Below are 13,584 nucleotides of genomic sequence, written 5' to 3'. Positions count from 1 at the left end.
GTAGTTTCTCTGTTATCCTAGAGATGTTTCGGGATAATCGGAGCCGGTCGCTGCGTGCCTCTCGCCACAATCGCGTATTACATAATTGGCGTCGTAGCATTCGGAATACTACGGAATAAGACGCCTTTGGAAACCGCTATGTTTCCATTAGAATTTACTACCACTGGAGGATTGGAACACGTAAGCTTTACCATATCATAAACGTGAATTATAATAATGACAAAAATTCGCTGTTCGTATTATTGTCTCAGGCAGTTTATACAAATGTTTCAATTTATGAAGCGTTACAGTAACTTTTTTTTTTTTATAAATAATACTTACTTCAATTCTGGATTAACCCTAACATATATCTTCGAAATGGCAACGTTTTGCATCCATTTTTCCCAATTTAAAGATGCTTCACTAAAAATAGCCATCTTGGTAAGACTTATTTTAGAATATTAATTACGATGTGAATATATTGGTAATTTTTTTCACAGGTAGAAGGCTACGTGCGTATTTTCTACGGTTTTTACGTGGAAGGTGCAATGTGTCTACTGGCATGTGTTCTTGCAATAGTGCGCCGACATGGAAGTTCAATTTTTTCAAGCATATCAGAACCTTGCAGATTGTTTGAAAGAGATACATGTGAACAATGCTCTAGCGATAAAGAGAGAGTTTAATAAAATAAATTACTTAACAAATTATAATTTTAATTGCATTTAGTAAATCATATAAAACTAATAAGATTTTTCCACAGATGTATCACACATTTGTGGCAAATCTTGATCAAAAACTAATTGAAAATGGACATTTTATAGTATTACAGATTGTATACAATGACATGCTTAATTCCACTATTATTTAAAAAAACAATATTCATAACAAATCATGCATTTATGCACTATTCCAAATCCATAATAATATCATAAAATATATGTATCTTTGATTTTTTGGTCATCATTGATCACAGAAACAGATAAAAATAAGTTTTGCATAAAGAAAAATAAAAGGCCGTAATATTATGATTATATTTTATTAATGATACTAAATATCTGAGTTATCTTTTAGTAAATGATAAAAATCTTAAGATATGAAATTATAAATTAAAGATTAGAAATATAATTGATAATGAATTTAACAATTGAATCCAGATATCGTATGTTTAAATACTATATGGAGCGAGATTATAAAGGCATCGTTTTCTTCGCTTGTTCGATGAACATTATTTGGGATGACTTAATGAAACTCGTTGGCGTGGTGCCATCGCATTCTTTCACCCAAATGATGCTTCCTGTCGTATGTAATGTACATATAATTACGATTTAATATGAAATAATTCGTAATGTGTAGATACAAATTGTTATCACGCGTTTATAACACCCGTACGATTTTCCTCGTCACATTTTTTTAAATATAATTGCTACCATTTATATCACTAAGTATACTCTCAGTTACTGTGCACCTACCATTCTCCACTCACCATCTATTTTTTATTAATCAATAGCTATTTAGCTTATATATTTTGTTTTATATGGCTATCCTCTATATGACGAACTGTTAATAGACGTTCCTCGTAGAGACGGTCGCCCGGGCCCTCATGTTCCTACCGCTTTTTACAGCTCAAGTACAATCTTAGGAAGAGCACTTTTACTATTCTTCAGACTTCATTCTGCTCATAGAACATCGTGTTAACATGCGCTGGAATGTCCAATTGCGGTAAGCTTCCTAATATAATAACTACATTTTTTTACTTCGTAATAGTATGCAACTCTCTTCACTCAGTGGTGCTATTACGGTTATAGCATAAGAACTGTTGCTATATTATACCGCAAATATTTGTTGCGGATTGATAAATGTTACAGTCGACAAATCACTATTATGGAGTATGATGCTACTGCATCCAAAATACTGATTTATATTTTTTTGATTTGATATCAATCAGCAATATTTGATAGCAACAGCTGCTATGCTATAACCGTAACAGCACTATAGGTCTAACTTGACCGGTTTTCCTATAATATAAAATATCTAGTATAAATCTACGTACTGGGTGAGGATACGACAGACAGAAATAAAACAACATCATTATTATTATTTTTCTTTATTACCACATCCTACAAACTAGTTAACGGTTATGTACATCTATTTCAGCCATATTGGAAAAAGTTATATTATTACAATATACATTGTATTGGTATAGATTTCGTTATTTGAAAAAAAAATCACGTTAAATTTATCCATATAACGATTATAAACATCTTGCATGTCTTAACTATTTCAAAACTCATATCACAGTACAGTACAGAAGTAAAAAAAAAACGACAATTTGTTTTGTGAAGAGAAATAAAAGGTAAATTCAAAAGAAAATAATTTTATAATACGAGAATTTAACCTATATCATTGGAATTTTTCTACGTGCGTGTGCAAATTGTGTCTTATTATTAAGACCGTAAAATGTAAATTAGCTTATACTTTAACCCTTGCTGCGCTTGGACTCTTTCACGACATCTTCTTCGGAGGTCTCTGATGTACCGCCTTCGATATTTTTCTTCTCTTTAAGCGCTTCTTTGACAGCGTCCACCAAATTCTGAGGCTCCGATATCGAAACTTTTTTACCTGATGAACATAAACAAGTTAATTATTTTTCAAAAAATGTGTATAAAAATCATCATCAAAATCACTTTGTACAAATTAATAACAATGAAAAAAACATCTTTTTAATTTTTTAAACGAGTACAATCTTTATAGTAAGGCAATAATCTAGACATTTTATGCTTTATTTCTTAACTACGTTTCGAGTTACTAATTGTCTAATTTACAAAGACATTTTTTGTTTACGAATTCATTAGCTAATGCGTATTATGTTAACACTACTAATGATGCTACCATAATAAGTTTATGTTAATACATAGCAAGAAGTGATTTTATTTATAAAGATTAAATACTATATATGTGTACGTTACTTTATGTTTAATAGTAGACAAGAAACCAAAAACAAAATATGAGTAAATTTGTATATTTATAATATGTAGAAATTAGCTTCAAAATCGAAACACATTTGTGTTATATGTCAGATAAAAACAAGTTTAGAATGTCAAACGCTATATCAATAAATATAAATATGTTTTTCTCAAGATTATTCTTTAGTTTTGTTTTCTTAAGTATGATATTTAAAGAAGAATGATTATTAATTAGTAGAACGACTTAGGGGTAGTCACAATTACTGGGTTGTGTTAACACAAATTCAATTATAATTCTTAGCAAATATATATATATATATTCTAATACACACATATATATATATATACTTGTCACAATCTCGGTTTGTAACAATAATTATATCAAATATCTTAACACCCAAAATACAATTAAGGTCGTGAATAATTCCAGCGGCTCTTTTATGGAGAAATTGTCTATGACATGGGAATCGGCAACCTATACTTAAACATTTATATAGTCTATTTCAAGCAATATCGTACCCATGTTAATAAGTCGTTAGTGTACTTGATGAATGTTGAGATTAAATGTTGTTTGGGGATTTACAAGTTTAACCATTTACTTGTCCTGTCTTGTCCTACGAGTCATATAACTCATGGTTATTATTTTAATATCGAGTTTGCTGTTTGGACAGGACACTTGTTAATACAAAGATATATCCTATACTAATATCAAATTACTCACAATACTTTGATCACATTGAAAATATTGATCATTTAAGTGAAATAAACAAAAATCTTTTGGTGGAAAAAACAAGATGCCCCTATTACAAATTGGTCAAAAAAATTACATATAGACTACTTTGAGATAATTTTTTAATTCTATTTATCGTCGTTACATATACAATCTAATAATAATAACATACTATGCAAATTCTAAGTAAATTCGTAAATTAGTGATCGTGTTTAATGGGAATGGTCTACTGTACTAAGGTACCTCAAAGCGTGCAAATTAAAAAAAATAAAACTTACAAAAGCGCTTTCTCTTTATATTTTGTCACCTACGAAAGCAAAATAATTGTTAGAGCGTTTACTAAAAAAATATTTTCGGATTATAGCATGATGGTGTGTGAGGGACTGAAAGGGAATTCAAATGAAACAACAGATACGGTCAAATAATTCATATATTAATGAAATTATATACAATTTCAGACATAACCATCATACTATATCCTCTATAAGCTATCACATTCAAAACATTATTCATTCAATGCTTTTAAATATATAAGAAACTTATATACATAACATATTTCTAAGAATCATATTTTGTTTATAATATTAAATTAATTCATTTAAAATCAATAGGGAATATGCATATAAGGGTATTAAAATCGACCCTATTTTCATTCTTCTACAAAAAAAATAATTATTGATGTAATAAGGCAACTCAACCAAACTTTGATATGTTTTTGCAAAATGTCAGAGACTATTATTGAATATTCTTTTAGTTCGCTTTAAATTCCGAAACAACAGATAACCTTTTATTTAATTATTCTCACTAGGATAACACATTTCTAGACTCTCTATCTCGTCTATGGTCTCCACACTATGGACTCAAAACTGTTACAGATGATACAACTCAAGACTACCAGCTTAATTACGAGTAACTTTAAACTTCTCGAGAACGACTTTTTTTGGAAAATAATTTGATATCAAAAATATTAAGAATAGTTTTTTTTTTAACTACTGATCGAAAATTGATGAACGAGTATTGACATTTGTTTTCTTTTTTAATTTCTGTTTAAAAATTGTAGACGAACATTAAAAATATCAAAAATGCATAATCCATATTGATCCGAAATTTAATATAAATAACGCTTTACGCTTCATACAATTCCGGATTTTTTTCCTTATGCTTGCGTATCGTGTCTTTATACCCGAGTGGTACATCGGGATACCTGGCTTCACCCTCAGATTCTTTCTTTTCTACATATTTATATACTCCATATCTATCTTTGGGGTCGTTAGTTAAGAAGAATAAACACATAATAACAGACAAAACGAAACCAGCTACGAAACTAGTTCTATTTTTGTGCAATGACTCAAGTAAACTGTCTATGAATGTCCATTTTGTTCCGTCACGTTCTGTTTCCGGTTCGCGATTCGCTTCGTGTATACTTTGTGATTCGTTCGCGTTACCGGTTTTTTTGCTATCGGCTGGAAAATAATAATTTCTTGAAAAACTGCAAGCTTTTTCTTGCTTGCTTGCGCTCCATTTTACTACATACATACGAAGACATTTGGTCTTAACGTTCGTACTAACGAAATAGAAGCGGATATTATTAAGGAACAAATACCTTTTAAATTTCAATAGTAATCACTTTATATTTAATTTATTAAGAAAGGTACTTTAAATATCTGATCATAGCTAGAGACATATACAATTTTATAAATACCGAAATAAAATATTTTATTGAAATTATTGCGGACCTATAATACCAGTATCGGAAGTCATATCAAAATAGCAACAAATTCTCTATTTGACATGACATACAACAAAATTTCTTTGGGAATTACTTAACGTTGAAAATGAGTCACTTTGTGCTTGATAAAATATTTTTGCGATTGTAAGCATCGCTGATTATTGTTTATGGTATCTGGACTACTAATAAACTATCTGCCTAGTATATTTGAAAATGTTTTGATAGTATGAGTTAGTTACGGACATATTTTTCTGCATTTTATATGACTGAAGCAGAACAACCATTGTTAGCACAGCTGACTGTTCTTATAACTATCGTTTCATTTCATTATTTATTTATTGAGTGTTATTCTTATTTCTTGATTTTAATTCTTTACAATCAGATCAGCATTATTATATCGCATCGGTTGCCATTGTAAACCTTAGTAGGCATATTTTTAAGCAATCGATTTAAAAACAAGCGGCATCACATCAATTAAGCAACAAAAGTTTTATTAACATTGTAATAATGTTTTTATGATATAATCTGATATTTAAAAATTGAAGATGGTATATAATGCAATGCAAATTTATTTTGGATTAAGTTGCCATTCAGCTCTTTGTACCTCTCTCTCTCCCCCTCTCTCTCTCCTCTCTCTCCTCTCTCTCCTCTCTCTCCTCTCTCTCACTCCTCTCTCTCTCTCTCCCTTTCTCCCAGTACTTCGTTTTGCTTTATGCGTATAAGATACCCAGAATCATTCCTAACACTCTTTATGTAACATGATATTCATACAAATTCATCTTAACAAAATAAGTTCTCCCAATAGATTTATAAATTGTAATGATAATTATACTTGGAGCAAAGATAAGAAAATAAGAACTTTGCTGTATTTGAACATTATTTCCATGTTATATATCATATGCTCCAAGTTTCTTTGACCGTTTGAAAAGTTCTATCGATGCGAACTGACTTTAGGTGATTTTAGATGTTACAATACACATAAATTAATCTCCGTAAAAAAATGCATATAAATACACAGTTATTTTTTTGTTTATATTTAATTCATAATTAGCATAAGAAATAATATATTTAGATTTATTTGACAAGGTAAATATAATAATTTTTAGACTACGTTTTCTTACCATCTCTGTCATAAGAAACCCCGTGTATTTGGCCTGGCGTTTCCTCTTCTAGTTCAGCGTAAGCGTATACAAGTGCCTTCTGCTTTTCACTCAGCGTCTTCGGTACCTTAAATAAGAAGTAAAAAAATATTAATTGATTTTCAAAAATCGGACAAAGCCCGAATAAACAATACTAGTGGGTCGACGGCGAAACTTCTCGTTTATTCAAAATAATTTTTATCAATTTCGAAACCTATGACAGATTTGGTTTTGATTTCATTTCATTGTAAATTGCAAGTCGCTTCGTGTATACTCAATCACTCATCTACATTTGGCGCCAAAATTATTTTTAACTTTTTTATTTTGAAACTTTTTTTTTTTAGAAAATATTATTTTGAAACTTTAATTCAATTAAATTTCAAATGTCAAATAGTATACATTAGTTAAGTTAAAATTGGAGTTCGTCGATACCAATTCACTTTAAGTTTGTTTACATTTTCATTCTTTTTCTTGTACTCTAACCGGCCAGTGACATTTTTCCGCTCACTAAAAATAATAATTTTTTAAATTGGACCAATTTCATAAATTGCTATCAAGAATCTTTATTTTTCTGCACACCTACGGCTGGAGCTCTTCAAAATGAGATCGTAACCGATTTTTTATGTGCAGCTATCGTCCCTTTAATCACTGGGACAAAAATCGGTTTACGCTATGAATATATAAGATTTGACATCAAATTGACGCGATTTCATTGGTCGAGAGCTAGAATTATCTTTGATGTGCGTTTTGAACGTCAACGAATCTGTTATCGGAACTTTGGAAATTAATTTGATATAAGTAGTTCAGTGGAATAGTATCGTATTTTATCAAGATCGTATTGATCAAGAACAGTTGAAGAACATTTAGTGTACAATATAGCTGAGCTATTAGCAAAACTAATGGAATAAGTAAATCTAAATTTGTTTATCTTCTTCGATCGGTACAGGATATATAGATTCAATCAAAATCACTCAGTAATCACAAGAACCGGTACAGAAAAACTCAAGTGAAGTATTGTTTTTGTATCATACTCACGTAGAGTTCGATACGATAGAATTATCTATTGTATATAAAAAATAATAGATGCGATCGTGTCGCTTACGAGATACGTATCATCGGTGAATGAATTAGGTAATACTCGATTAACTAAAACTGTCGAGATATATAACTATTTTCCGAATACATTTTGTAAATATTTTTTTTTTGGTTGGTTGAGTTCTACGAGCTTCATACGAGCTTTACGTTTTCAACACCACACATCAATGGTATACGAGTTGCCTAGCGATGTAAACGATGCAGTTTTAAATCGAACTCATTATTTAGTGCCGAGGTGCCGTGTTTAACCAGTCTTAATTTGTAATTACGAGTGATCTCATGCTGAGAAATAAAAAACCTGCATTATCAAATACAAATCTGTCACAATATTCACGAAACTATTGTGAAACAACTGGAATATTATAATAATTAGAACATTTGAACAAAATAAAGTGAATACCTGTATTTTAATGTGCACATAGTGGTCACCGTGTCCGTGCTGACTGACTCTCTTCATACCTTTCCGAGACAAACGGACTATGCTGTGAGAGGACGTGCCCGGAACGATCTGTAACAAAAAAATATATAAATACACAGAATTGTGATGGCCCAGTGGTCACGAGACGTGAATTTTATAATTCATCTCGTGGTTTTCGGTGAAGGAAATCGTGAGTAAGCTCCAAACCTTCTCCTCAAAAAGGAGAGGAGGCCTTATCCCCGCTGTCGGACTTTACACGTATTCATTTAGTTTGTCTCATTGATAAAAATATATTAAGCTAACCTACTCTTTAAATTCTATCTAAGTCATGAATAAGCTTATCTTATCTTTTTCCATAATTCCTAGCTTTGAAACTAGGATACCTTTAATTAGGAAACAAACGACCAGCCTGTAAATACAATTATACAAGCTATATATGACACACACATAATAATATGTTACAAAGAAATAGAACCTATGATCTCAGCAATGACTCCCTTAACGAGTACTTGTAATAATAATAAGATAAGTAAATAAATAACCTTCAACACGAATAGTGTAAATTGTATTCACATGTTTAATATATTATAAAAAATAAACACTCATTATCGAACAAGTGACATGCTGGACATCTCATTCTATCTCCGTCATTATTCATTAAATTTATATCATTTTTCTATCTATACATACATATAATACAATTGGAGTGTCTGTTTTTAATATTAAAATACTTTTTACTAATGGATATGTATGTGTACACGTTAAATATACCAAAATAACATTTTTTTAATTTTTGTCTGTCTGTCTGTTTGTTCTCGCTAATCTCTGGAACAACTGGACCGATTTTGATAGGACTTTCACTGGCAGATAGTTGATGAGAATAAGTAGCAACTTAGGCTACAACAATAAGTTTTTAGTTAAATTCAACGCGCGCGAAGTCGCGGGCATAGCTAGTTACAAATATAGGCGGACTTCCAAATGTACCAGCTTATAGTAAATAGTCACCAATACCCATAGACATTGGTACTGTAATAAATATTAATCATTCCAATTATATCACCAATGCGCCACTAATCTTGGGAACTAGGATGTTATGTCCCTTGTACGTGTGGTTTCACTAGCTCACTCACCCTTCAAACCGAATCACAGCAATACTATGTTTGGCGGTGAAATATATGAGTGGGTGGTACCTACTACCCAGCGCTTGTAAAAAGCGGTAGTGCTTTACTAAAATTTCATCAAAATCAGTCAAACAACCATTTAGGAGTTCAGTTCACACATACAAAAGATTTATATATACAGATAAAGACAAAATAAATATAGCAATATAAAAGTTTTTGCAGTCAAATAGGAAATATTTACCTGTATTGTATGGTCTTCATAAAGGCCTTGTATCCTCACGGTTCCACCCAGTAATGCTTGTGACACTGAAATCTAAGAGAAAACCATTTGAGAAATTCAAATAATTTTTTTAATATTTATTTTAGGGAGTCAGACAAAGAAGTTCCCTCATGACAGTTATCCATGGACACTTGAAATGGAAGAAGTATGTAAACCCTGGTCCACAAACTCTTCAGACATACAAATATTAATTTAAGACAGTAGAATAATTAGAAATCAGGTGGTAACGAACCAGATAGAGTTGCACTTAACATAATAATCAGTAAACTATATTTTAAGAAATCAATAAGTGTTAAACATTCTTTGTGGTTGACTTTATAAATGTATGTACTTGTGTATGTGTTAAAGTCCTTTTAATAAATAAAGTTCTCATAGACACAAGATATACCATAATTATATTTAAATTTAATTCAACCCCCAACAAATGCGAAAGTAACTTTGTCTGTTACCTCTTCACAAACCAATTTAGTTGAAATTTGGTACGGAGATACATAATTTGAGTCCTGGGGAAGGACATAGTCTACTTTGTTTAATTCACCCCTCGAGGGGGTCAAATGATGATAGGTGGTTTTATAAATTTTGTATAGTAAAGCCGCAGGTTCATATTTATCATAAAATACATACTGTGCAATCAGTATGAACATCTGGTCCGTCTCTTTTAAAATAGCTTGAGCTTTCAACTTTGAATGTTATAAAGACTTCATTGTTGCCAACAGCCATTCGTACTGTCTGTCCATCTTCCACTCCAGCCGGTACTGGAACTGTAACTTTCTTACGTTGAACCTAGAAATTAAAAAATATATTATCAAACCTGAGAAATATTATCAAATTTTATTTTTGTATTAAGATTATGTGGAATTACTTATTTCTTTAATATAAAACCTACTATGTGCAGATAAATCGTTTTGCTTGAAACTGATTGTATTATATTTATGCATATTATTTTTATTGCAAGATAACCTTAGTTCTAGCCGCGTTAAATCAAAATGGATGGCAGCTATGCTTTAGACATTGTATCCAATGATTATAAACATAGCAATGTATGAGGTACACTCAGATTATTTTATTTTTTTTAATATACTTAAGTATGATTACTTACAGTCTGTCCCTTGCCTTCACACTCAACACATGGGAACTTAATCAGCATTCTAGTGCCATGGCAATGTCGGCAAGTTGAACGCATCACAAATGGTCCTGAAAACATCAACAATAATAAATTTATATCAAATAAATCTTTTATTTCTTAAATGGAATTTATTTGAAGATGGTTTGGTGTGACGTGATGATTTGTGATGAAATAGATGTTTAAAAATATAAATTAGGAAAAATATTGAGTAATTTAAAAATAAAATATATTTTACACTTAGTTAATGTACAGTTAAAAATTTTTTTTTTGATGAGAGCTTATGCAATCACTCTTTGACAAGTGGTTGTTCTGAATGACATTCAGTATAGAAGTTCATTGTGTTATGAAAAAAATATTGGCTACCTTTTTTTTATTGTATGGGAATCAGACAAAACTACTTTAATAAAACTCCTAGAAACCTAGACTAAAAATAATTCCTGCAATTATCAAACAGAATACATGTTGAGTGTTTTCAATGAACACTTTTTTCTTTCTAATAAATTTTATAACAGTATTCTAGATACAATGAAACTAGTAGAAAAGGTGTATCTTATTAAAAATTAGATTTAACTTTTTTACACACAAAACAAGCTTATCTATCAAACACTGTAATAAAAATTAAACCAGTAATGTATTCTATATTCAAATTAATTAATTGATAGCAACAAATTAAATATGTTGTACTCTCTTTTCAAAATAAAATTATACAAGCAAGAACATTTATAAAAAAGAGTGCACGATGTAAATGTAAATTAATTTAATTAATTTTTTTATTGTTACCTCTAGAAAATGTTTCCATGCCAGTGCCATTACAATAGGTGCACTTGATAGCTTTGGTGCCAGGCTCACTCCTAGACCCCATACATTTAGGACATGTGTCTACCACATTGACATTTATATCTTTGTTCACACCACGAGCTGCTTCAGTGAATCGTAGATTTACTATTATCTAAAAAATATAACATTTTCTTAGAATTATAAATATATTAATACCATTATTGAAAAAACAAACATCAGTTTCATCAACTTATCAATTACAACAAAGAACAGAGATATTTATTAAAATTAGAAACTTACTTCTTGAGCTGCACCAAAACCAAACTTGCTCTCAGCAAAGTCGCTAAACGATTCAGCTTTGAATCCTGCATCTCCAAATATCTTACGGAAGAGCTCTTCAGGATCTATGGTGGATTTATATTGCCATTGATGTGTAAAACCATCAGGTCCTCCGGGTCCTCCACCCATGCCCATTTGTTCAGATGTTGTACCATATGTATCATATTGCTTACGTTTGTTTTCATCAGACAGGATCTGCAAAAATATAAACCAACAATGTATGACTTGATAAGTATTTATAGCCAATAAGATTTTCGTATAACTATGAATTATATGAAACAACTGTAATCATAGGTGATGTAAAAATATACCAAATAATTGATTTATACCAATATAAAAATCATTAGACCAGATTATTTTATATAGTAAGATAATACGTAGATATAATAAGTAGATAAAGTTTCAATTTATAGTTTGTATTTCTTACTAACCTCATACGCTTCGGAAACTTCTTGGAACTTTTTCGGAGCTTCTGGATCTGATTTATTCGCATCCGGGTGATACTTTTTAGCGAGCTGATAGTACGCCTTTTTGATATCTTTAGCTGAAGCATTTTTGGATACACCGAGGACTTGATAATAGTCGGTCCTTGCATTTAAACTAGAAGTAGTATGAATGTATCGATGTCTCGCACTAAGTTCGCCATCTATAAACATTTGAGGTTATGTTTCACAAGGAATTTACCAAAATGGAACATTAAGAATTGATTGTAGTGAAAAATGAGGAATAGTTTGAAATATTGGATTTAATATTTACTTTAAAAATGTAAAACTTATACCGGTGATGTAATAACAGCATGTAAAACTTACATTTAATATTTTTACGACCCAATGTCACGGTAGATACTACCGGATTCCTTAAAAAATGATTGCAATTATTACATCTATGAATAAAGCGACACGAAGTTTTTGATATATTTGAACTAAAAACAGCACTAATAGTTTTAGGATTTAAAAATCCAATAATACTCCGGGTCGGAGCCATCTTTACAGAAAAACTAATGTCAAATAAAATAATTAAATGTCAAATCGCTTTTCGTCGGAGTTGCAACTTATGAACTTACAATATACATATAAAACAATTTTATAAATAAATCAATATCTTTAATGATGTGCACTAAATTATATATATACCTAAGGTACATGATGTTATGAGGTATATAATGAAGGGTTTCATTACAAATAGTACATTCGGCTTAATTAAAGAACATAAAATAGTTTAACAAAATTATGTCGATTAATACGGCACATATCATTTAAAAGATCAATTATCATACTCAAAGCCTAAACTTCTGTTTCAAACTTAAGCTTTACAGCTAACATTTTAAGTTTAAAATGTTTAAACTTCCTAAGGAATCATAGTTATATTAAAAATAAGTAGCTATGTCATTTTTTTATTTTTTGGGTTTTACAGAAATATTAACTAGAACGATTAATCTTATTAATGTTAAGGATTTTCTGTAAATAAAAAATCCAACAGTTATAGACATATAATAATGTAATTTAATAATGTCGTCTGGTTAAGGTTTGCGATGATACTGATTTTCTTGTAAGATTTGTGAATATATTATGTAATTTTAACCATGCAAAGTCAAAGTTTAAGTAAGGTTAATATTTATAATACAGTGTTAGTATTTATAAAAAGTATTGTTGAGTCGGAATTTGAAATTTGGTGGTTGTATCTAGTCTCATAAAAAAATGTAATTCTTTAATAATGCACGGATTAATAAAAAATATATATGTTTGTTTTTCTATTATATAGTATAGTACAATGACCAGTCATGGTTGTAAAGAATTTTATGCTCTGTAACTTTTAAAACAAAAATGTAAATATCGTTTAAGGTAAAGATAGTTGTAAAAAAATGATTTTGGATCCTCTGACACTGAAT

The 13,584-nt window shown here is 30.2% G+C and overlaps 2 protein-coding genes across 5 annotated transcripts in view; one reads left to right on the top strand and one right to left on the bottom strand.

Moving 5' to 3' along the window:
* Positions 1-662, top strand: part of LOC113391494 (uncharacterized) — a 40,571-nt gene extending 39,909 nt beyond the window's left edge. Inside the window, exons 8-9 of the mRNA XM_064218393.1 lie at positions 22-180; positions 480-662. Of these exons, the coding sequence (XP_064074463.1) occupies positions 22-180; positions 480-662 (342 nt within the window). The remainder of the gene's footprint in view (positions 1-21; positions 181-479) is intronic.
* A 1,405-nt stretch (positions 663-2,067) lies between these two features.
* On the bottom strand, positions 2,068-12,706 carry LOC113391487 (protein tumorous imaginal discs, mitochondrial-like). 4 transcript variants are annotated; one of them, XM_064218528.1, is made up of 11 exons: positions 12,506-12,706; positions 12,128-12,342; positions 11,658-11,891; positions 11,361-11,529; positions 10,554-10,648; positions 10,079-10,237; positions 9,416-9,487; positions 8,036-8,143; positions 6,523-6,628; positions 3,951-3,979; positions 2,068-2,598 (listed from the first exon to the last, which is right to left on the bottom strand). In XM_064218528.1, exons 1-10 carry the CDS (start codon positions 12,678-12,680, stop codon positions 3,966-3,968), a joined length of 1,347 nt encoding a protein of 448 aa, XP_064074598.1. In that variant the 5' UTR covers positions 12,681-12,706; the 3' UTR covers positions 2,068-2,598; positions 3,951-3,965. The 4 variants fall into 4 exon arrangements, with proteins under 4 accessions (XP_064074598.1, XP_064074597.1, XP_026483251.2 ...); XM_064218527.1 differs by lacking the exon at positions 3,951-3,979 and having other exon boundaries at positions 2,068-2,589; positions 6,513-6,628; XM_026627466.2 differs by lacking the exon at positions 3,951-3,979.
* Between the last annotated feature and the right edge of the window lie 878 nt (positions 12,707-13,584).

This window comes from Vanessa tameamea, chromosome 22 (assembly GCF_037043105.1).
Source record: "Vanessa tameamea isolate UH-Manoa-2023 chromosome 22, ilVanTame1 primary haplotype, whole genome shotgun sequence".
NCBI classification, from domain to species: domain Eukaryota; kingdom Metazoa; phylum Arthropoda; class Insecta; order Lepidoptera; family Nymphalidae; genus Vanessa; species Vanessa tameamea.
This window is presented reverse-complemented; position numbering and strand designations above follow the sequence as displayed.